We start from the raw sequence: 24,369 nt of genomic DNA, 5'->3' as shown, positions 1-24,369 counted from the left end.
GCCAGAGCAGAACTTCGAGGATTTAGTGAAAACACAGATAATTCCTGAAAGCTTTTTAAAAGACAAACCTTAGTCATGCACAACAAGGCATGCGCTTCTAAAAAGAGAAAAAGGATTGCATTTAGAGTACTATAATTTGTTATACCAAACTGGCACAAATCAGAAAAATCAGACAGGCTTTCTGAGACAAAGCCTTTCTCTAGGTTTCTGTGTATTTTTGTAAGGATAACTGTTGGTCTAATTAAGGTTTTATCTCCACCTGCAAACCTGGTTTTGCCTGTGCACTTCTATCATCAGACCATAGAAAAACCATAGAACAACCACTTTGACAAAAGTGACATTGCCAAGAGCGACAAGGGCTCACAGGCAGCAGCTCAGAGGTGCCCTTCTCGCGTTGTTGGCAGAAGACTTGGGGCAACAGTGGCAGCCCCTGTAAATCCTCCCTCATTTTGGGGAGTGAAGGTTACCAGCCAGTCTGAAAAATCACTCTGCCCACACTTGTTTGCATCTGTAAGTGATCATAGGTCACACTCACCTTCTTCCTTCAGAGAGCGCGTGCTTATTTCTAACTGTGGCGTCTTGAAATACTTTTCTTATGTTTTCAATTATGTTTTCATCCACATAGTCGTAGTTGTGCTCTTCTTCCTCGTCCTTTTCTGCCTCGCACTTTCCAAGTCCCTGATTTGTTAGATCTGAGTAATTAGCAAAAAATAACTGTAAGGAAATGGAAGACTCTGCCCTTGCACCGAAAAACGCACAATTCATACAGACAACGACAAATGCAAAAAACCAAAGGAAGCAATGTTCTTCTCACTTTTCTGATTTTCACAGAGGTCTTAAATGATTTGCTGAAGTTCCTGAACAATATCTGTGGCAGATAAAGAATGAAACCCAGTAGAGCATTTTATAAAAGAGCCTTCACTCTTAAGAATTCCTTTTTCAGTTTTTGCATAATACTTGTACCTCCAAGTCTGTCATCAAACTAGGTAATCTGTTGTCCCTTCCCTGCTAGCTGTCCACAGATAACTGTAAGGTTTAATAAAATGGCTAAAAAGTGTAATCACTGACAGTGTAAAAGCAAGCAGTGAAAACTGACTGATCATATTGAGAGAAGAGCAGTCCATCTGCCATGTGCAGCAACAATGGTCCCTATCACAGATTTGCTCCCATGCTCTTGTGTTTCGTTGCCTGAAGAGATGGGTCTCTGCAGCTAGGAAACTGTGTTGTTACTTTGGAATTTCCTAGAGCCATAATCCCCAGTTTCTTCTTAATCAGAAGGTGATATAACAGAGATGCAGGCTTGAAAGTGGTTTGAGGTTAAACTGAAAAGTTTTGAAGTACATTTCATGTCCACCTAGACCAACCTGGGCAATACTGAGGACAAACCTTCCAAAAAGCAGCGCGTTATAAGGGCAGAGACACTCATGGGAGGCCTCTTTGCAACTTTAGAGCCAGGCTGGGCTCTGCTTTGAATATTGGCACAGCAACAGTTTCGCATTACAGCTCCCATCGAGAGTTACAGGACCCAGGGTCTCCTCCCCTGCTGGGTGGTCCTACTGCTCCCCTGGGGCTAGAGGTAGCTCCACAAGACACATGGGACTACTGGACCTGCAAGGAACAGTCATTGAGTGTCTCATGTCCCCTTTCCCTTGGCCCAGGCTTGTGGTGGGGAAGAGCCAGGTGGCAGTAGGACCAGTCAGGGCTGAGGCAGACGTACAGAAGTTCCCCTGCCAGGAGCAGGTCACCCTTGGGGTTTGTCAGGAAGCCTCATATTTAATAGAGCTGCGAGGATACTGCGTTTTTAATGCAAAAAGTTTCACGTGAAATGGCAAAACAGTGTGAAACACGGCCTTTGGTGCAGTGGTTTTGGTTCCTGTTTGGTTAATTTGCCACGACGTAACCTGAAACAACCTGCAAGTGTGCACAAGGCCTCACAGCCTATCTGACCTCCCAGCAAGGCCATGCTTGTCAAACAGGTCCTTATTCATGGGCCTGGGCTTCTCAGACAAGAATCCTCCAAAGCTTACTCTTGTGGTCACTGTGTGCCCCTTCACCAAGGAAATAGCTGTATATTCTCTCAGCGGTCTCCAAACCCTGCTTGTGTTCTTCCTGAGACTCCATGGCTGAAGCGTCTCTCCCCGAAAAACTGGGTAGGACTCATTTCTTCCTGAAGTTGTGATCCTCTCCTTGATAGATTTTTTTTTAAGGCCTAAAATAATTATTAAGTTAATCAAGCAGCTGTCTGGCCACACCCGAACAGAGTTTATCTAAAAAGACCGATTTACCTGCAAGTTCATCTGCTACTTTTGATGAATGTGTAAATTAGCAAAGTATTTCCAGATCCAGGCATCAAAAGGAAAAAAATAAACCCAAACCCCAAACCTATGATGGGAAATTCAATTAAGATCTCACCCACACATGTGGCCACTATCTTCTTAGTAAGAATTTCCAGGTTTGTAGTTCATTTGCAAGTTGGCTGTGTCTGACATCAGTAAAAGTAAACTAATGAATAAAACAGTCACTGAAAGAATAAGCTAATCCCTGTGATTCAGCAAGGGAAATATTGTTTGTGCGCTGAGACTTGCTAATACGGATATAAAGTACAGATTGCTCATGGATGGCATAGCTAGACGTTCCTCTTTCCCAAACACATGCAAACAAAATGATACGGTTCTAAGCAAGACAACTCAAGGAGAAAAGAAATTAATGTCATCAGGCCAGACTAAATCATAGCTGTCCCCAGTCCCAAACCTGTGTAGGATGTCTTCTGAAATGTATATATTTACACTTCAATAAAGCATTAAGCAATAAATAGGACAAGCTGAACGATCTCAAGGGAACTCTGAACAGTGAAATCAATGCAATTTGCTTCCCTGTTTGAAAAAAAATCTATTAGCCTCAACACTGAATTACTGAATCAGATATGTCATCTCAGCCTGCTAAGAAAACAAGGCTTATGTCATCGTGCTGTCTGTCCGTCCATCAGTCTCTTCAGTACTTTTAAAAGTTTTTTGCCAATTTCAGTCAGATTTTAAAAGGGGACAGAAGTCTCAGTGTGGTTACAAAAGCGAGAGTTGAATTAGTTCCTCTATTGAAAGAAAAGCATGCGGAACACAGCTGTTATACACTCCATTTGGCAGCAGACAGCAGGATAAATCAACATGTGCATATTGGTTGGCCACTCAACACACACATAGCTCCAGACCTGCTCTTTTTCATTTTTTAGGAGTGCCATAAGGAGAGTTTTGGTTGTTATCAGGGAAGGAGGAGAGGAGCAGTAGGGGACAACAGACCTGAATACTTATTAAACCAAATTTCATTAACTCTGCTCTTCCTGGAACAATTTGTATAATTATGTTTGCCTTTATAGTGGAAGGGTTGTGCTCTGCAGACTAAAAATTTCCATTTATCTCACTTGTATTGTCAAGCATGTAGGATTTGGGTTTTTTTCCTTGGAATATACTTACTGTTTTTTCACAAATTTCAAGGTCACAAACAGTTGTCATAATTGCCCATTCTGCCCTCCTTCAAAATGTAGGCAACAGAAGTAACCCAACTCATCAGGACCCCTGCCTGAATGCAACCAGTGCTAGAAACCCCAACTCACGTACATACAAGGCTGCACACCTAAACGCCCCTGGCCGTGACCATAACACAGTTTTATAGCTGTGATAAACACCTCCATTCAGGATTTATGCTGCATAAATTAACATTCAACCACATAATAACATTTAGTGTTTATTTATGCCTAACTTGAAAAGAGTAGTTGTGAATTATTATGTGCAATAATATTCTGAACTAAACAAAGTAGAACCACATCCTTATTTCTGCACATCATTCTTAACTGAAAATATACAGAACTTAAGGCATTTGCATAAGCCAAATCTATGAACAGCAGCATTTTATTTGCTGTGGGCCTGGTTCTGATGCTCCTCAGTGTTAATGAGAATTAATTCCGTGGGGAGTGCTACGGAAGAATCAGAGCCCATGAAACTAATGGACTGTTCCTTGAGCTGGTATCCATCAAGCTTTATGTGATGATGTAGCATATCTTTAAAAACTGTTAAGTGCCACAATCAAAACATTTCATATGCACCATAGGGTTGCAATTCACGTGTGGGCAATATTCATCTCCCTCTGGAATCTATTAAGCCGTTGTTTGGAAAAGTTTACTCTTAAATTTAATTTGTTAAAAAAATTTAAATTTCCTGAAAGTTACGTCTGTTGACCTCTTTCACTGTCCTTTTATTTTTTCGTTTTCTTCTTTGTCACTTCTTTTCTGGTCTGTCTTGCTGGTTCTATTGAATTCTTAGAGGCACTAATTTCCACCGTTGCGCTACTGCCTCTTTTTGTAAATTAAATCCTCAGTGCATCAACAGCTCTCACAGATGAGAAACAGTTGCCACAAGTTTGAAACAATCCCATATTTCAGGGACGACCATACCTTCCTGCAAGAGGGTAAGGAGAAGGGTGCAGGGCACCGTCACGCACCCCCCAGGCTCCCAGGTGCTGCTCTGCATAGGGCTGGGGGAGCAGAGACAGCCAGAACTGCCAGAGAGTGGGAGAGGTGACTCGTGAAGTCCCCTTCAGTTACCCTACACATAACACTGTGATACCTCCTCCTTCCAACCACTTCTACAGGCTCCTGCCTGGAACCTCTGCATATTACTGAAATTAAAATCAGTCAAATCTAATAAACGAGAGAAATATGTAAACCTCTCTTTCCCTTGCTGTACAACAAGTTAGAGTTTAGTTAAGAAGAAAGCTGATTGAAAATGTTTAAATATAATTTACTAAAATGTACTCGCCATCCTTTTTTTAATTAATTTTCTTACCTTTTTTAAAATTTATCTCAGAAGATGTGTCAGCCAAAGAAAAAAACAGGAAAAAGAGTCCAATTATTTTTTTAAAGATAGTTAAAAGAATCATAGAATCATAGATTCATAGAATTGTTAGGGTTGGAAGGGACCTTAAAGATCATCTAGTTCCAGCCCCCCTGCCATGGGCAGGGACATCTCCCGCTAGATCAGGTTGCTCAGAGCCCCATCCAGCCTTAAAAACTTCCAGTGATGAGGCTTTCACTACCTCTGTGGGCAACATATTCCAGTGTCTCACCACCCTCATGGTGAAGAACTTCTTCCTAACGTCCAATCTGAATTGTCCCATCTCTAGTTTTAATCCATTCCCTCTAGTCCTATCATTACCCAACATCCTGAAAAGTCTCTCACCAGCTTTCTTGTAGGCCCCCTTAAGATACCGGCAGGCCACTATAAGGTCTCCTCAGAGCCTTCTTTTCTCCAGACTGAACAACCCCAACTCTCTCAGTCTGTCCTCACAGGAGAGGTGCTCCAGCCCTCTGATCATCCTCGTGGCCCATCTCTGGACCACAGGAGCCAAACAATCTAACAACAGTTTTGCCCTAATCAAAGACTGACCTGAAGTGTAGAAGCTGGAAAGAGTTGTCATACATGCATACAGCAAAGAATTCCTATTGCTTATCCCTCTGCACCTAATTCAGAGTGCTAGTATGAAATCCCTGTGACATAATCGAATAAAGAGCTTTTTTTGAAATAATTCAAAATTCTATGTTTTGTTTTAACTTTTTGGGAATATTATGTTTAATTCATTTTAATATTTGTTTTAGAGCACAGCCCCATAATCAAATGTTATGCTGATGGGAAAGCAAGCTACAGCACCAGGGCAGAAATTTCTTAAACCATCTTCATTGACAAATTTAGTAGAATTTATATGTGCATCCTAAACTGCAATCAGAAGGCCCTTTCCCTTTTTTCTTTCTCCAGCCTACTAGCCTCTTAAATCAAGTGCCTAAAGTCAGAATATATAAATATCTTCCCTAAAACATCCCGACATCAATAAACAAAATCAACATAAACACTTTTTTATTGCAGACCGTAACAATTCCAGAAACCTAAGCCATGAGCTAGAAGATTAGGTAATGTTTTAGAAACCTCACTTAGAATAAATTTCAAGGTTAAAGAAAAACAGATACAGCAGATATCTGATGAGAGTTATTATCCTGCAGATATTGCTATTATTTCTAATGAATTCAAATTCAGTCAAATATAAGATAATACCTTTGGCGGCCAATTCAAGTTGAATTGCAAGAGAGGAAAAAGATTCAATTTCTTAGAAACAAAGATAATAAATCCTATCTTTATTAACATGAGCTCTGCATGGGAACACAATAGAGGCCTTAAAACTGAAAGAAAAACATGTTCCTTTTCTTTTCGGAATTATCTGGCCTTTGGTAAGAAATAGCAATTGTCTCTGTAACTGTTTTTTTTTTGAGAGCACAAATTCAACACCCTTATTAGGAATTTGAAACAGGTTGGTGCTTTGGAGGGTGGCTTAACATTCACCAGTAGAAGTTTAAAGATTAGTCAGTGAATGGTGCATTTCCTCCCACTCAAAACCCACAGGAGTGTGTTTGTGTTATTAGTTTTGACATATTTTCTAATCCATTATCTTGTGAATTAGCAGAGCAGAGTACACTCTCTGGAACAGGCAAGCTCGCTGCACGCAACAGTGGACTCATGGGGATCCCTTGGCTGGCCAGGAAGAACTGCTATATCATCTAATACAATCTCCTGTTATCATTGAATTAAACCAAATAATTTTGGGTTACACCAACACACATCTTTCAGAAAAATCTTTAGCTTTGATTTGGGTATGTCAGCATACAATCCATCACTGCTCTTTGGTCTAGGTTATATCTACCTAGCTCAAACTCACTCTATACCCAAATTTAGACAAAGCCTGTACAGGGATATACTCCAAGGCAATTAAACAAGAAGCAATTTCTTAGCCTTGCAAAAGAAGAAACCTTATGATACTACCACTTGATTTTCTTCGTGTGTACTAAACAGAGGTATTAAGAGTTCATTTGAGAACCCTCAGTAACAAAGGCTACTCTTTATCTGATCTTTTGTGAGTAGTCTAAGCTAATACAGTATAAAGGGTGAACTTAAAATTAACTAGTTGCAGCTTTCATGAGGAATGAGGCAGGAGACATACAATCAGTGGATTTTGAGATCAAAAACATGGCTGAGAACTGGGCCAGTTGGGAAGAGTTAGGGCTGAGAATCTTTGCAGGACCACAGGCAAGCAAACCTTCAGCAGCCCCAACAACATTTTTTCTCTAATGCTTTTGGCCGTACACCTAGGGCTACTTGCAAAGCACAGGTCTCTAGCCATAAACTCAGGGAAATAGGAAAAATTGAACCTGATTGATACCTAAAGTTTAAGCAAAATGCATCTACTGAAAGCAGGAAGAAATAAGTCAGTAATCTACCGTTATGATTGATGGTTCACAACCAGCGGATAAGAAAATTCTGCTTTTACAGAAGGGATACCACAACAAAGGTTGGGATTTTAATGGAACGAAGGCCAAAGGAAATAGAGAAAGAACAGCTAAGAGAAGATAATTTAAAACTTGAAACTGTCCCTAGAAGAAGCTTTCTTCTCAACTAGAGTATTTCAGAATTAAAAACAAATTGAGAATTGGATAAGAAAAATAGACTTGCGCTAGAATGTGAAAAATAGACTTGCGCTAGAATATGAAAAATAGTTTTTAAAAATATCAAGTGCTCCTGGAGATTCTGAAAAAGGTTTATATAAAACGTATACCTAAGGCTTAATGCTACTAAATAAGACTAATGCTACTGGCCCAGAATGAATGGAGAGAAGGCAGGCAGACTCCAACTGGGGCAGGTGAGACAGTCAGCATCATTGCTTTGTTTCACTGCAGTGCTGAAACATGTTCAGTAGAAGGTCCAAATCAAGAACATGTGCAAGAAGTCCAAGTCTGTTTTCTAGTGTCCAGAACTGCAAACTGCATGACCTAACAAACAGCGTGAAGGAGAAGGAAGAAACTTTGCTGGTAGTGTGGCTAACAGAGACAGCCCTCTACCTAGGGACAGGTGAAGAGCCTTCTGAGAGCTTCTGGATCAGGATTTAGTGAACAGACCAACATAGGTGACGTTGTTGGTGGTGTCTGCTACAGACGCAGTGATTCATTAACAGCGTGGATAGTGGGACAGACTGTACCCTCAGTAAGTCTGCAGACTTACAGACAAAACTGGGAGGAATGGCTGAGATCATTGTGCTGCCATTCAGAGGGACCTGGACAGGCTGGAGGACTAGGCAGAGAGGAATCTCATGAAGTTCAGTGAAGGAAAATGCAGTGTCCTGCACCTGGGGAAGAATAACCCCATGCACCAGTACAGGCTGAGCTGGACTAGGTGGAAAGCAGCTTTGCAGAGAAAAACATGGTCCTGGTAGACAAGCTGACCATGAGCTATCAATATGTCCTTGTGGCAAAGAAGTCCAACAGCCTCCTGGGCTGCATTAGGCAAGGCAGCGTCAGCAGATATCCTTTCCCCCTCCACTCTCAGCACTGGTGAGAGCACACCTGGAGTGCTGGGTCCAGGTCTTGTCTCCTGAGTGCAAGAGGGAGATGGGCATTCTGGAGTAAGTCCAGCAAAGGGCCATGAAGATGATTAAGGACTGAAATGGAAGGGGAGGCTGAGAGGACTTGGACTGTTCAGACTGGTAAAGAGAAGGCTCAGGGAGGATCTTATCACTGGATATAAATACCTGATGGGAAGATGTGAAGATGGAGCCAGACTCTTCTCAGTGGTACCCAGTGGCAAAAGAAACACAAATGGTAACAAATACTCTCAAGAGTAGGAAGATGGTTCCAATACAAAGAGTGGAAAGATTGGTCACCTCCCAGTCCTGTTATTAAGCTGAAGCCTTAGAAATTGTAGCTCCAAACTTCTTTTCTCAGCCAAGGGATCTCAGTGTAGAAACTACTGCAGATTTCCTCTAAGGGCACAGGGAGTGACTGCACGACACTGCTTCTCACTGCACAAACTGAGTGGCTGCATTGAGAAAAATCTTAGAAAAATCTTGATGTTATGTGACTTTAGCCTGTGTGGCTTTCCCTGTCTGTGAGGATTCTAAACCCATCAAGTAAAGCACCTACATGAGCATTGACCCCAGTGCATGAGAATACGCCAGTCCTCAGCACAAACTTTAAGTCTGACTTACTTCAGTTAAGACTGCATTTGTCATGTTTTCTTCAGGTGCATCCCCCCAGTTCCCATGCCTGCTTCACCCCACAGAGACTAACCCATGCAAGTGATCCGACCGATCTCTGTAGCATGGACAGCAGTTTCCAAAGTCAAGCCCCAGTGATTTGCGGGTAGTTCCCTTGGTATAAAAGGGTACATCATTAACCCTTCTTGGTACCAATTATCTTCTGCGGTTTAAGCAGAGGATACCATTCTCCATAGCTTCACCATTTAGCACCGTCAACTCTAATCAAATCGTTAAGCAGCGACAAATTGGAGCCTGTAAAGACATTTTTCAAAGCCACAAAATAGCAAATTTGGGATTATCTTTCAAAGCAGCCAGATACCAAAATACCTTTCAAAAACCAGTTCCCAAATAATCAGCTTCCACAGCAATAAGGATTAGTGAATATTCAACACACCACAGTAATTCACTTAAATAAAAGTTGTTTCTGCTGCATTTGGAAGCTTCAATATGCATAGTTTCAAATAGGCAGTCCTTTTTAGGAGTCTCACTGAATGACAATACAATAAAGAGAAACTTTAGAGGAAGTTCTTGTATTGATATCAATTATCAGTTAACAAATGCTGTGAGGATGAGTATTTGTGGCTCAGTCTTCCACATTTTCCAGTGTTATAATTAATGGGATGTGTTCATATTTCAGAAAAAAGCTGCGACTAACAGATTAATGAAATCAATTGAATTTTTTTGTATTAACTGCAAAGTATTTTGTATTTGTCCCTTATCATCCAGCTTCTTGACTTCAGTACATTCTGAAACAGGAAAAACTTGAAAGATAAGTAGAAAAACCAGCCAACTATCAAAAACGGTTGGGAAATTCAAGCAAATGGTGATTTTAAAAACAATTATCAATCAAATAATTTGCTCAATATTATTTTTTTCTTCAAAATACAAAAGTGTGAGTTGAAGATGTCTTCACATCTTTAATGTAAATTGCTTGGTCATCTTTAATACCTGTTGGAATCTGCATTTTTTATAACAGATGATGTGTAAGCATCATCCTAAAGCAAAAGGAAAGTGCATCTTTTTCCACGTCTGTTCCTAAAACCTACTGAATATTCATGTTGCAGTGTCAAACAGAGTTTAATACCATGCTGCTGTTGAAAGCTTGGATTAATTTGCCTTACAGCATTTATGGAGAAAGAACAGAAATTTTCACTTTTCAAATCTTTTGACTAAGCCACAGATTCCAAGTGAAATCACGCAAGATAATCCTGTATGTAAATTATTTGTCAGGGCTAGGGTTAAGTTTTGTTATATTAATAATTCAAACCATAGAGCTTAACTGACCTTTAATCACACTGGTATCCACTAATGTAGCTTTCCCAGTCGTGTCCTTCTTATTCTCATGGTGCACCAAATCATTTTGACAACTAACTTGTAATTCCGAAACAGCAGCAGCTTGATTTGAGCACAATTTCTTGGTGGTGTCTACACAGACATTCTGAAATTACATAGAAGAGCACATTGACTTCACACATAAATTGTTACTTTAAACTGGATGCTTTCAGAGATATGAAATGTAAGAGCAATATTCTTTGGGTTACTTCTGTGAATTTTAACCACAAATCTTCTGTTTGTCAAAGTCAGTCATCAATCACGTTTACCAGAATGCTTGTCTTTGAGGCATGTACCTCACAAAATAACATGACCAGAAGGCACTCTAGGTGAAGAAATTACCTTTAAAACATATCTCCAGTCTCTCTTTTCTGTGTTTGGGTATATGGGCTCATGTAAACACAAGGAGGGAGATTTATGTGTGCCTTTTGGTTGATACAGGTTCCTTTCTGATTAACTTTTTTTATTGTATCAATTATTCATTTAATGAGTTCTATTATATATTACATCACAAATTCATACAAAATCTGACATCTCATTAACATTTATCCAGTAGCATTTATAGCATAGAGAGTATAGTTAGATGATAGGAACAGGTAATTATGGAGCAATTAATTATAGTGTTATTACATTGCAGAAAGTAAGTTATGTGGCTACAATACTTGCACCCCTTGAATATATGCTTGATACATACATTTTCATAATTCTGGGGTTTTTTTAACTGTGAGGTATTTATGTAATAAATACTTTTGGTCGAATACATATTTTTCACCCGTGTAAATAAGAGTCAATTCAAAGTGTCAAAAAGTATATCTTCAGTGAAGCCATATAGTAGCTGCAGCGTAGGTATAGTCCAATTATAATCACTATACCAGAAAGTATATATTTTTTAAAATAATCAATACAGATTTTGCATTCAAAATCAAATGTAGATTTTGCTCAGCCGTCCTATTCAGAGACAGAAGGTCATGTAGGTAAAACTGACAGTAGCTACACAGTAATAGTGCCTGGTCTTTTCAGAATCAGTTCACAATTTGCAAAAGCACAACACGAGCCCACCTTTTATGGCAATCTGCCCCTTTTGAAAAAGGTATCAACTAGCAATGATAAAGTCACTGGTAATTGAAATGGAGAATTTGAGAGAGTATATCAAGCAGAACAGCTGAGGATGAAGTCTGTAAAAAATGTGGACGATTTTCCTCAGTGGGTGGGTCATGACGTGACATAAGTGGCAGATCCTCATTTTTCAGTTAGAGGAACCTACAGTAGTTTTATCCATTTTCTAAAATAAACACTGTGAGCTCAATCTGCAGGGGCTGACTGAGTTACAGCATTCAATGCAAGTTTGTGCAGTACAGGCTGTACAATGCTGGCTAGTGCTCTCCTTGATTGCAAAAGAGCCTCTGAGGTCAAGCAAGGATTTAGGCAGTGTTGTAAATCACAAGAACCTCAGGGATTTGTACAAAAAGAAATACAGCTGAGAAACATTTGGCAAAGAGGACAGAAATGTCAGAAGTTGTTCTTCACAGCAGAGAATTAAAATAACCCAATGGAAAAGGCACTGGTCAAAGTAGGACGATGCTCAGCTGGTGTGTTGTGGAATAACTTCACTGAGGTTACGGGACCTTTGCCTGCCTTTCACCAGCTCAGCATGGCCTTTCTTTCATCTCCAGTTCTTTTCTTAATCATCTGCACCTAAACATGCCTGTATGCGCCACCTGTTTGTTGCCAGTCTGGCCTGGTAATATGAACGCACACTTGGCAGGTAGTTGTTGAGAAATGTCCACCTTTTGCTCAGGGAAAATACATGCTTAAATAACCATTTTTCAAAGCTGTCAGTAAACTTGTCCTATCCTCAGTATCAGTCATACCCATTTATCACAAATGAAAGGTCTTGGGAAGGGCAGGGAAACATTATTATTCATAGGCAGATTCTTCCGGTGTTCGAGTTATTGGGCATACTTAGCACACGGAAAGCTTTCACTTAGAAGTCAGCTTTCAGGTAACTAGGGAACTTTAAATAGTAGACATAAAAAAATTTTTTTTTTTAATCATTAATTCCTTTATTTTCTAGTCAGCTCCTTATTTAACCTAAAAGTCCTAGCAATAATTATAATCAATGAGTATATTGAGATTATTTATTTTGCATTGCTTTGGCTAACTAAAAGCAGTCCTTGTTATCAAAACAGAAAGATCCCCTCATTAAGACGAATTTAACTGAAGTTTGTGCTAATCTTATCAGCCACCAGCAAAATCACACACTGTGATACAATGGTTACCTGGGGCACCCTGCAAACAAATTAAAATATGCAGAACTCAAACATTTAAAAACAAATAGGATTACACAAACTGGATTGTCACTTCACTATATGCTGAAATCTGATATCACTTTAACGTTCTTAATAGCACTATTAATAATAATTATACTAGAGACCAACAGAGATAACACATTGGTTTTTAAACTGTACAAGACTGAAGTCTTACAATTGTCTTTCAAATACTAGGCAGGCTCAACAGCACACAGTTTCCATCTATGTGGAGTCATTGTTCCACCAATTTAAAGAAGTCAGGATATCAGCCATGGTTTTCAGTACTGTTACTGCCAGAAGAAACATTTAATTCAGTTAAAAACTCATGATCTGAATCACAGTCATTTGTTGTAACAGCCTACTCATGAGGAGACCCTGAATCTCAACATTTGGAAAATCCAACCAACAGCTACAGATGCGTAAACTAAAAAATTTACCCCAATGGCTAAGCATTGACCATTGCATCTCGAGGTTTGCCCATTGTCCAGAAATGACTTGGAAGCCGAAGTACAGTGCTGCAAAGGTAAGGTAGCACACGACTGCACAGCCCCTCTCAGGAAACAGGAGGTGTTACATCAAACAGGATACAAAGAAGCGTGAGAGCTAAGGTGAGAACTGAAGGGCTGGAGGTGCCTCCCTTTGGTAAGAACAGAAGTTTCAGCATTCTGCAGAAGTTGTAAGTGAGTGCAGAGTTTATCTAAGGTGCACAAACTGAAAGCACAGCAGTGGCAAACTGAGTTTCAGAGTGAACGGTTTGAATTAATTTCCCTTGATTACCTGAAGAGCTTAAAGCACTGGCTTTGTGTGCATGTGTGCATGAGCTCTCTTCTGCAAGCAAGGCTTCCCTCTGCTTGTCTGCTCCAGAAGCAGCGAAAGCTGACAGCAGTTCTTATTCTTACAAATGGCACTGCACAAATAGTAACGCTTTGCCTATCTACAGCCCCAGTCACACAAAACCTGTTCCAAAAATGCCGATTTCCCCTGTAATTTAAGCGTGTGTTAGCATTCCCTTCTCGCAGCTCCAGGGTGCGCTCTCCTCTGACTTAAAAAATTCGGGCTGTTGACAGTTGTCTCCCTGTGACATGTCTTTCATTACTGTGTCTAATTGCTTTTTGAACAGAATTTTGAATCATAATTTACATTTCTGATATCAACATCATGTGGCAATGAGTTCCAGAGTTTACTTCTGCGTTGTGTAAAATTTTCTTTGGGTTGTTTTTTTTTTACTGTCCTACCTCATAATTTCATGCTGCTTCTGTAATCCCTCTCTATTCATTTTCTCCCTGCATTCAGGTTTTTACTCTTTTTCCTGAGTCACCTCTTCCTCAGGCTGAAGAGTTTCTAGTCTATTTAATCTTTCCTCTTACAGAAGCCAAATTGCAATCCACTTGCAAGATACAACCCAAAACTATTGAAGGCAGTCCATATACCACTCATACTTCAGACAGCAGTATTTGGTCACAGCTACTCAGTAAGCCAAGAAATAGCACAGGAGTTCTTACAATTTAAAAAACAAACAAACAAACAAACAAAAAAAACCCAAAAAACCAAAACCAACTTTGAAGGGACCCAGCAAAACTAGTGTAAGCTCTGAGATAGAATAGCAGAAAGAGAAGTAAGAAAAAAAAGGCTGTTAAATCTGTTTACAAAAAAAAGAAAGTAATACATGTATTCATAATACACATTATTGGTTTGGTTGCTTTTCTTCTATTTTTTTTTTAATGAAAGAAAGCCTCAATAGCATCTAGAACATTCAGAGTAAAGGAGAAACAACATTTGTTTAAAGTACAGAAAAATGTGGGAGTAAATATAAAACCAACAGCTGTCATAGTCTCTGAAAATGCTGTGAGAGATGTAGTGGCATAAACCAATCTGACAAAACTACTCTTTTCCAGACAGAAAGTCAAGCTGTTATATGATTACAAATGACTCTAGTGAAGAGGAGTACTCATTTGTCGGAGCAATCAGTGCCGGACATGGCACTACACCTTTGGAGTACATTTATTATGAGTCACCCATGCTAGTAGATACAGATCATAAACCTTTTACTGCAATCTTTAAAGACAGCTTGGAGTGGCACTCTTTGCTGCCTTCAGGAACTGAAGCCAAAACTCTAGATATATATCTTCACTTTGGCATATACTGCACCGGTATATTTATCTGTAAAATGCTTAATTGCTGCATGCACCTTTCCACCAGAAAAAAAAGCTATATACGTAGAATGAAAGCGTGAAAAATGCTTTTGCAGCTCAAACACATTTCACTGTTTCCAGACGAAAAAAGGCAATTTATCCCCACAAGCTACAAATGAAGATTCTGTAAGAGAGCACTGTATTGATGGGGAAGCTCAAACCAGGCTGAACGAAGCTTTAGCTTTTAATATTTTTGAGAATATTTTAAGGAAATTATTACTGGGGTGTAGAGAGAGACATATCAGGCTAAGCGAGACAGGGTATTCACAGTTGTTGATTTATAGAGAAGACTTCATGAGTTTCAGAGCAACCTACAGAATGACAACCTACCTATATCATTATTCTCCAACCTTCATTACATCTGCATGACGTCCCGCAGGGACAGTTTGGACTGCAGTGAATCAGAGAAGAATCACAGGTTTTGCTTCCTATATTGTATCAATACAGAACCAGGGGAAGTGCTATGACAATCAAAGCCTTAAACCATCCTGAAACGTGATCTGAATTATTTTCCGGTTTGCAAGAGCACAGGCCTGAGTAACTACGTTCTGGAGTAACTATATTGGTCCAGATTTGTATCAATGTTAGACAAAATAAAATTTCATCCACTGTATGACTAGAAGTAGGAATGGGTACTTCCACCTAACAGATGGGAAACACATATTCCAATAATGGGAATACACACGTGGAAACTGCTGACACCTCTCAGGAAATCTGCGATATTATGGCAGACAGTTAGGACTGATTTATTCCACTTGAAAGGAAACAATTACCTTTATATTATTACTCATTTGTATCCCAAGGTAGTCTTCTTGCATGATCTACTGGCCAGCCAACTTACCTTGCACATCAAGGTAATTTTTGCAAGGGCACAGTGTACCCATAGTTAAGGGTACTGACAAGGGTCTATGATTTTGTAGTGAAGAATTTTAACAGTCTTCCCCATTGCACTGATTCCACTACGTGATATCAAGCTTTCATTTTCCACAGTCCATTGGAGTGTGGAAAAGGAGAAGAGCTAGTTAGAAGATGCTTCAGAAAGGCCATGGGCAATAAAAAGGATCTTCATTTAGCCTCATTAACATACAGGACGGGAGTACTTTGGAGAATTATTATTTGCCTGCAGAACTCATCAGGTACTATAAACTACAGATGAACTATTTTTGCCAAAGAAGGGGTCAAGGTTATATCATTTCAAAGACAGGAGCAAAATTACATCAGTTCATGAGTTCTTCTCTGCCTAAAAGCAACATGAAACATCTGATCAAATTAAATTTTTTTGATCAGGGTTCAAGCTCTAACAAGTGTCTCCCTCACAAGGTACTTTCTGTACATGCCTACAATATCACAATTAATTTGACTTTCATTGTTAGTAGTCTCAGTTTTCCCAAGGATTAAAAAAGGGGAGGCGATGTAATAAATTCATGATAGGTTGTAGGTGGCTGCCACTGTAGGCTCATTCCTAGGGTTCAAACAACATATTTAAAAAGTGGTATTTTCCTCACAGTAGGGACAGAATTAGTTAATCCTTGTTCAGAGCTTGAATAAGAATATTTGGATTTTAAAAAAACAAAAACAAACAAACAAACAAACAAAAAAAACCAAAAAAACCCCAACAAAACCAAAACAGAGGAGAAAGTCATGTTCTAGCTATATACATTTCTACAAATATAAAAGCAAATAGCGCATCAGACCGAATGGTCTTAGGGAAATCAACAGTCCGCGGACCGTTCTGCGTTTTGCCCGACACGCTGTTAATCTGTGAGGTCGAACAAATATTCCAAAGACATAGTAACTAAAAAAGAAGAAAAGGCTAAAGGAACCGCCAATTCTGCAAGCCGTTCTGTTTCAGGGGGTGCTGGTCGGGGCGCCAGGCACCGCTAGATGGCTGCATCCCCCGCCTCATCCCGCGCAGCCTTCCCGCGGGAAACGGCTCCAAGGGCTCCCAATTCCACGGTGAAACAATAGGTAAGAACTTAGCGTGAAAACTCTCATCTGACAAAGATTTCTCCTCCTGGCCCTCCCCTTGCCCTTCCCTCCCCCCCCCCCCCCGCAGTTTGAAACCACAAGGACAACACGTTTCGCGGTTGTATCTGGGATCAGTCAGAAAGAAAATGTTCTTGATCAGATTTGTTGATTTCTTGGGGTAATGATGTGTGGCGAAATGTTAAAACCTGATTATTAAACAAGCTGATGCTTAATAATTTGGGAGGAGCCACAAGCAGGGGAAAAAAAGGGATCCAACCAACAGGATGACCTTTAAAGAAGGGCTGTTATATGTCCACGGTACACGTTTTTCAAGGAAATTTCATGAGGGCTTTTAAGGAGGTAATTAGATACTGCCACTCTTCACTGACAGTTCCCATAGTTCAGGTAAATTTTCTACAGCTGATTGAGACAAAATAAGTTCCATTATGTTATCAATAAAAAACATGCAAGAGTGTACTGCAATTTCATTCTACTAAAATTCTCTGCTTGCTCCAGAAATTCAGGGCCCCAAGCTTTTTGTTCTTAATCCAATGACTTTTCATGTACTCATTCACTGCTCACAGTACTCATTTAATCTTTTATTGTTGAATGAGATCTTACTCTTTTCCAAAACCTGTCCCAGAATAGTACAGAGTACGTCTCAAGAGACTTTAAAATGAAGCTTTGCTACCAAAGGGTCTTTTATGTCAATGGGTAACCAGAGCTGTCAGCCTCTTTTCCCAGACATTTTTCTCCTGCTCTGTGTGTGTACAAGCAAAAGAGAACAGAAAACGATGTCGGGCACCCTTGAGTGGCCTGGGACAAAACAATGCTGTATCAGCCAGCACAGAATCACCAGGCTTACACATTCAGCTATTAGTGTTACAAATAAAAAAGAATATTTTAGATTCTTTTTTAGCAATAGTTCAACTGCAAAATACAGAACTGCATAATGCCCTCCCAGCTCCAGCTCTTCCCTCTCCTCTCCCTGCTAAATAGTAAAGGGGGGGGGTAGTGCGCTTGATGACCAGAGGCTCAGAGCAGTAAACAGTCTTTTCATCTTTGCTGTAATGTATATGATGTTAGCATTACATTTATTTTTTCAGATATGTAATTATCTTAAGGCTTGTTTTTTTCCTAAGTGCTTTGTCTTGAACAGCACTTTCCTTATTCAACACACTGTGCAGTGAAAGGAAAGTATTGTTCTGCGCATTTTACACGCTGGCAAATTGAAATGTGCTCTTTTCCACAGAGCTTCAAAAAGTGGTTGGGAACTGGTGAGGTGCCCCCCAGCTGTCACCTTTCCATACACCCTGCCTCTCCAAAACCCTGCCTTCGCTGCCAGGCACTGCCTGCCCACCCTGCCGAGCGATTGCAGCCACGCTCAGGAGCACTCAGCTACAGAAATTAGGCCTGGGCTGTCTCAGACTAGGCAATGAAATGCAGTTAGTAGCCACCTGTGAAAATCCTGGTTTCCATGGCACTCGCGGTGTGAGAAGGCAACCGCGAAAGGAAGCGAGGAGAGGAATCCGTTGTTTGATGGTGAGTCCAGTGCCTTAACCCCAAGGCAGGATTTGCTCTTCTCCTGGGCTACTCATCCACTAAGCCCTGGAGTTCTCAGGAGACAAAAAAATGTACATCTGAAGATGTAAATTATTAAGATCCGCTTCTGTATTACAAATACATCTCACCTCGGCAAATGGAAGTGCTTGTTTGTTCAGAGACTACAAAATGTTGCATTTTGTGAAATCACCACTTAAGCAGAAGATGCGAATTCTTCTCATTTATCTTAATGGGACATTAACTGGAAATTTAATTACAAGGGAGAGCTAATTATCTGCAGGTTTGCCAAACTGCAGATGGAATCTACTCAGTAGAATGAAATCTGAATGCTGAAGCCGATGTGAACATAAGTGCAGTTTAGTGAGGGTAAAATTTGAACTGAAACCAAATGAAAAGAAGAACGAAATTTCCTGTAACTCCTGGCACAGAACCTCAAGTGAGGCACCCTTTGCCGCACCATCTCCCCAGCTGTCTCTCCCTCAGTCCTCAGATCTCTTCTGACCCTAAAAAATGAAATAACAGCCACACTCGTTCAGGCCACAATGCATCTCACTCAGTACTTTTTCTTCACCATTGCCCTAAGCAGGCACCAAGGAAGAGTAAGGACAGAGCAAGGCGATCTGCTACCTCCAAACACGCTCTCAGCCTCTTACTATTTTCAGCACAGGGAATTTCCTGAGTTTGACATAGTTTGTCTATTAGTAACCCTCAAAGGGTCTCTCTGCCAAGTTTTTGTGCAGTCTCCCCTTGAACTCCTGATCCGCTTCCAGCCTTGTTCTGGCTGCCCTTGCTCTGAATGTATCCTGCCCCATTTCCTCTAATTGTGGCCCTGCAGGGGGGGGGGAGGGGGAGGGGGTGGGGGGCAAGATTTTTTAGATAAATTGTTTTCAAGTTCTTACTGCTGTGCTGCCCTTCTTAGCCTGAGTCTGCAAGTCCAGCTGCAGAGCTCACACTGTGCTTCCTCTTACTGCATGACAGAAAACGCTGTCGTGGCAGACAGCAGCCTCGGGAAAGCAGCAGGACACCGCGTTGGTAGGAATTAAATACTTCAGACCGGATTCGTATCTCAGAAACCGGGTGTAAATCTGGAGTCGAGCGGTGCAGTTGGGAAGCGTTACTCTGGATTTACACAGTCATGGCTGAATTCAGCATCAGGCCGCTTGTTTTTCAAAATCATCTGGTTTCCAGGCCACGGTGGGGAACGTAACAGAAGGAGCAAAAGGAAAAAGAGGTTATTTTATTAGTAAAATACATTTCTATTCTAACAAGTACTTCTGTAACATCTGGATCCCTTCAAGAATTTTGCCTTCTTACGCACACATAAAGGTACACAGAGGTATGAGTGTACAAATATTTCAGCTTGCCCACTAGAAGCTAGTCTGTTTGGGCAGAAAGAAACTATTCTGCCCCATTTTTCACTTCCCTCTTTGTTCTTTATTCTCTGACATAATTTCGAGGCTCTGACACTGAATTCACTCGCAGCTGTGTTAAACTGCACACGGGTGGTTAGCAAACCTGGCCGAGTCACTGAGGGGTTTGGTTTGTTGGCAATACTGAAAAATGTCCTGGGGAGAAGCTGGGTTCTTCCTCATCAGAAATGATATTCATATCCTGGAACTTCTGGCAAATTAGGAAGTGCCTATCCCCCAGTAAAGTTTAACTTCTAATTACAAGTACTTACCAAATGGGACTTTTTGGTCTGTTTCTGTCTGTTGGCATTTTAGATTTTGAATTTCTTCGATTCAGTGTGGGGAGCAAAAAGTAAGGGGAGGGAAGGCTTGCAGGGGCGTTTGTTCCCCGGTATCAAAATGAAACCGTGTCATACAATGTGCCCACTTCTGCCTCACCCTCCACCTCCCCAAGTCACCCTCCCTCTTGGGCACTGGAGCTGGCTGGAGGTATGGGAATTCTGAGAGCTCTCCCCTGGTTATCTCTATGGCAAATGGCAGGCCCTGGTCACCAGCCCCGTTCAGAGCCAGGCTGTAGGTTCAAACTCTGAGCTGCCTCAATACCAAACTGTGAAGTCGAGAACTGAATGTCCTCCTGTGCTCATAGCTGTTTTCCAGCGCTTTTGTTACATCCACTCCATTTCTAGCATCTCTCCAGAGAGCTGGGTTTGTACGACTGACTTGTCACTACAGTGGTCTTCAGAGTTCTGCCTCTGTGGCATTTATAAGGCCTTTCTAGCCCATTCAAAAAGAGACAGGTAAGAAGTGAGGGTCTGTACAAATCCTTTCCTGGCTTGCAGAAAAACAACTGGAAAGTCATCTTAGTAAGCAGCATGGAAAACAGTGCTGCTGGTACTTTGCTCATATGCTAAGAAATGCTGAATAGCAGAAAAAGGTTCATATTCAGTCATTTTACATTTCATCGTGGAAGTCAAGGCCTGTAATGCACATATTCATATTAATGCATAATGAGGTAGTTCATAGGGCACAGATGGATGCGCCATACCACAGGCTTCTTCCAACACAGCACCACTGTGCTTTGCCTCCTACATCTTCTTCCCAGTGGTTTCGTGGCAATTATGTGTTTTCTTCCCTTGCGGCGACTGTGATGGTATCCTTGACACTCATTTCTGTTGTTCCTAAAGGAACTATGCTGGAGACAGTACTTACTCATTTTCAATGTATTCTGTTTATTTAGGATACTATTAAAAAGATCAGCGTAGAAGTGTACCCGCCTTCTGTACTGCAGAACTATGGCTTAAGTTACAGCTAAAGTAAAATACAGGTAAACTAAAATTCTCCCAGTATTGCCTCTTAAAATTATACTGGCTTTCACACTGAAACTGGAGCTGAATCAGATGAGAAAGGACTAAGTGCAATCTAAATCTAAAATTGTTTCACAACTGCAACACACATAAAACAATGGAAAAGCTCTATATGGGAGAGAAGAAAGAAGATGTCAGGAAGGAGGTTTTTTTCTTTTACATAATTCCTTAAAGTTATTTCAAATGTGAAATAAATCCCATATTATTTTTGTGAACATGAACACTCTTGTGTCAACCAAATGTACAAACTATTCCATGTTTGGAATTGAAAAATTCAGAAAGGGAGTGGAAAAATGACCTCCAAACTGTTCACCACTTACTCCTCCTCCTCCCTCCAACTCTTGCAAATGCTACATATGTGTATTGTATGATCAATAACACAAGTTGGCAGACGTGCTCGTCGAGCCACTTTCCATTATTTACCTGAAGTGATGGCTAACTGGGGAGGTCCCAATGGACTGGAAGGTAGCAAATGTAGCACCCATCTACAAGAAAGGCAGAAAGGAGGATCTGGGAAACTATAGACCTGCCAGTCTGACCTCGGTACCAGGGAAGGTCATGGAGCAGACCATCTTGAGTGCCATTACAACTCATAAAATGGACAAGCAGGGGATCAGGCCTAGTCAGCATGGATTTATGAAAGGCAGGTCCTGCCTGACGAACCTGATCTCCTTCTATGACAAGATGACCCAATTATTGGATGAGGGAAAGGCTGTGGATATTGTCTACCTAGACTTTCGAAAAGCGTTTGACAGTGTTCCCCATAGAATTCTCATGGAAAAACTGGCTGCTCGTGGCCTGGATGAGCATACGATCTGTTGGATCAAGCACTGGCTGGATGGACGGTCCCAAAGAGTGGTGGTCAATGGAGCTAAATCCATCTGGCGGCCAGTCACAAGTGGTGTCCCTCAGGGCTCAGTGTTGGGACCATTTCTGTTTAACATCTTTATTGATGACCTTGATAAAGACATAGAGTGTATCATCAGCAAGTTTGCAGATGACACGAAGCTAAGCGGGAGTGTTGATCTACACGAGGATAGGGAGGCTCTACAGAGAGACTTGGATAGATTGGATCGATGGGCCAATGCTAATGAAATGTGCTTCAACAAGGCCAAGTGCCAGGTCCTGCATTTGGGCCACAACAACCCCATGCATCGCTACAGGCTTGGGGAAGTGTGGCTGGAGAGCTGCCTGGCAGAAAAGGACCTGGGGGTCCTAATTGACAAGCGGCTGAATATGAGCCAGCAGTGTGCCCAGGTGGACAAGATAGCCAATGGTACCCTGGCTTGTATTAGAAATAGTGTGACCAGTGGAAGTAGGGAGGTGATTGTCCCCCTGTACTCAGCACTGGTGAGGCCACACCTTGAGTATTGTGTCCAGTTCTGGGCACCTCAATATGAGAGAGATATCAAGGTGCTGGAGCGCGTGCAGAGGAGGGCAACGAAGCTGGTGAAGGGCCTGCAGAATAAATCTTATGAGGAGCGATTGAAGGAGCTGGGACTGTTTAGTTTGAGGAAGAGGAGGTTGAGGGGAGACCTCATCGCTCTCTACAACTACTTGAAAGGCCATTGTAGAGAGGTTGGTGCCGGTCTCTTCTCACAGGTAATTAGCAATAGAACAAGAGGGAATGGCTTCAAGCTGCAACAGGGTAGGTTTAGACTGGACATTGGGAAAAAATTCTTCACAGAAAGAGTGGTCAGACACTGGAATAGGCTGCCCGGGGAGGTGATGGAGTCACCATCCCTGAATGTGTTTAAGACTCGTTTAGATGTGATGTTAAGGGATATGGTGTATGGGAGAACTCTGTAGAGTGGGGTGATGGTTGGACTCGATGATCCCAAGGGTCTTTTCCAATCTGAATGATTCTATGATTCTATATGCCATGTTCCCTCCCCCAGCTCGTGGTGAAAAGCAAAGGCTGTGTTCGCTGTGAGGATCTGGCAACGCGGGTCTCAGAGCGAACAAGATCTCTTCAGCAGGTCTATGAGGAGACATGTCAGCAACTCAGGTGGACTGGCTAAAGCAGTGTGTTGTGTTATCATTTATTAGCCTGTTACTCCAAGCCATTGTGTTGTTGTTCTTGAACAGGATCAGGGACATATGGTTTAAGCTCTGAGCTATCAGAACTGGGGTGTTGGAAGCATCCATTCATGAATGTTGGACAATACCACCTTGGGCCTTCATGGCTACTGCTGCTGCTGAAACTCAGTTCAAGCTCCCTCTGAAGGAGTGTGGAGAGGATCAGTAATGGCACAGTCCTTTGCAAGTAGGTAACAAACTCTCTGAGGAGTTTTGAGTTGTAGCCAGTCTTCGGCCCAGATCAGTTGATTTTTCAAGACTGCCTGGCTCAAGATAGCATGCTCAGTAGTGAGACGTGAGAGGGTAACCCCGAAGGGTCAGTTGAAACAGGTCAGCCCCTGCAGACCACCAAGACAAACTCGAAGGTATAAGAAATTTGTCTTCATTGGTCTGATTCTTTGGATGTATCATGAAGGGCAGGCAAGTACTTCCAGTTGAGACAAAAGGCCTGGGTGAATCACATGGTGAATATAAGGTCTATATTTGATGATATTGTTAATGTTCTCACACAGTCCTTGGGGAATATCAGTCTTCAAGCTTACAGGAAGGACCAAAAGATCTCTCTCATTCTCAGTCCCTGGGGCAATCTCTTGCTTACGTTCTCATGCATGCCATAATGAGGATACATCTTGTCTCCTGGTGAGCTCCTGGCACTGATGATGAAGCTGACAAAACTGTGTTCAAATCAAGCAGATTTCATCAAACTTATTGCTACTGCCTGTTTTATATGCACAGTCATGCTCCCAGTCACCTTCTTGAGCAGTTTCTTTGTAGTCCACCTACCAGTGATGATGGTCTTTCCACAGCTATGGTAGATTGGATGTGAACAGTCCATTAAGTAAATATTGATGCTTTGCAACTATAATTAAGCGAATCATGCTTTTACAGGAGCCAACACCCATGGTTTATTTTTGCTGGACACAGAAAGGTCTGTGATTAAATCTTTTAAGGTATTTAAACATTTAGGTAATTTTTAGACATTTAAGGCAGATTTTATTCTCAGCCAGACAGCATGCTTGACAAATAGGTC

General features: G+C 41.3%; 1 protein-coding gene across 1 annotated transcript in view; it reads right to left on the bottom strand.

The window, feature by feature from the left end:
• Nucleotides 1–531: 531 nt before the first annotated feature.
• Nucleotides 532–24,369, bottom strand: part of THEMIS (thymocyte selection associated) — a 79,106-nt gene continuing 55,268 nt past the window's right edge. The window contains exons 5-6 of the mRNA XM_074578305.1: nt 10,408–10,561; nt 532–692 (exon numbers count right to left, since the gene is read on the bottom strand). Of these exons, the coding sequence (XP_074434406.1) occupies nt 532–692; nt 10,408–10,561 (315 nt within the window). The remainder of the gene's footprint in view (nt 693–10,407; nt 10,562–24,369) is intronic.

This window comes from Larus michahellis, chromosome 3 (genome assembly GCF_964199755.1).
Source record: "Larus michahellis chromosome 3, bLarMic1.1, whole genome shotgun sequence".
Classification (NCBI taxonomy): domain Eukaryota; kingdom Metazoa; phylum Chordata; class Aves; order Charadriiformes; family Laridae; genus Larus; species Larus michahellis.
Note: the sequence above shows the minus strand (reverse complement) of the source record. Positions and strands in the feature narration are given on the sequence as shown.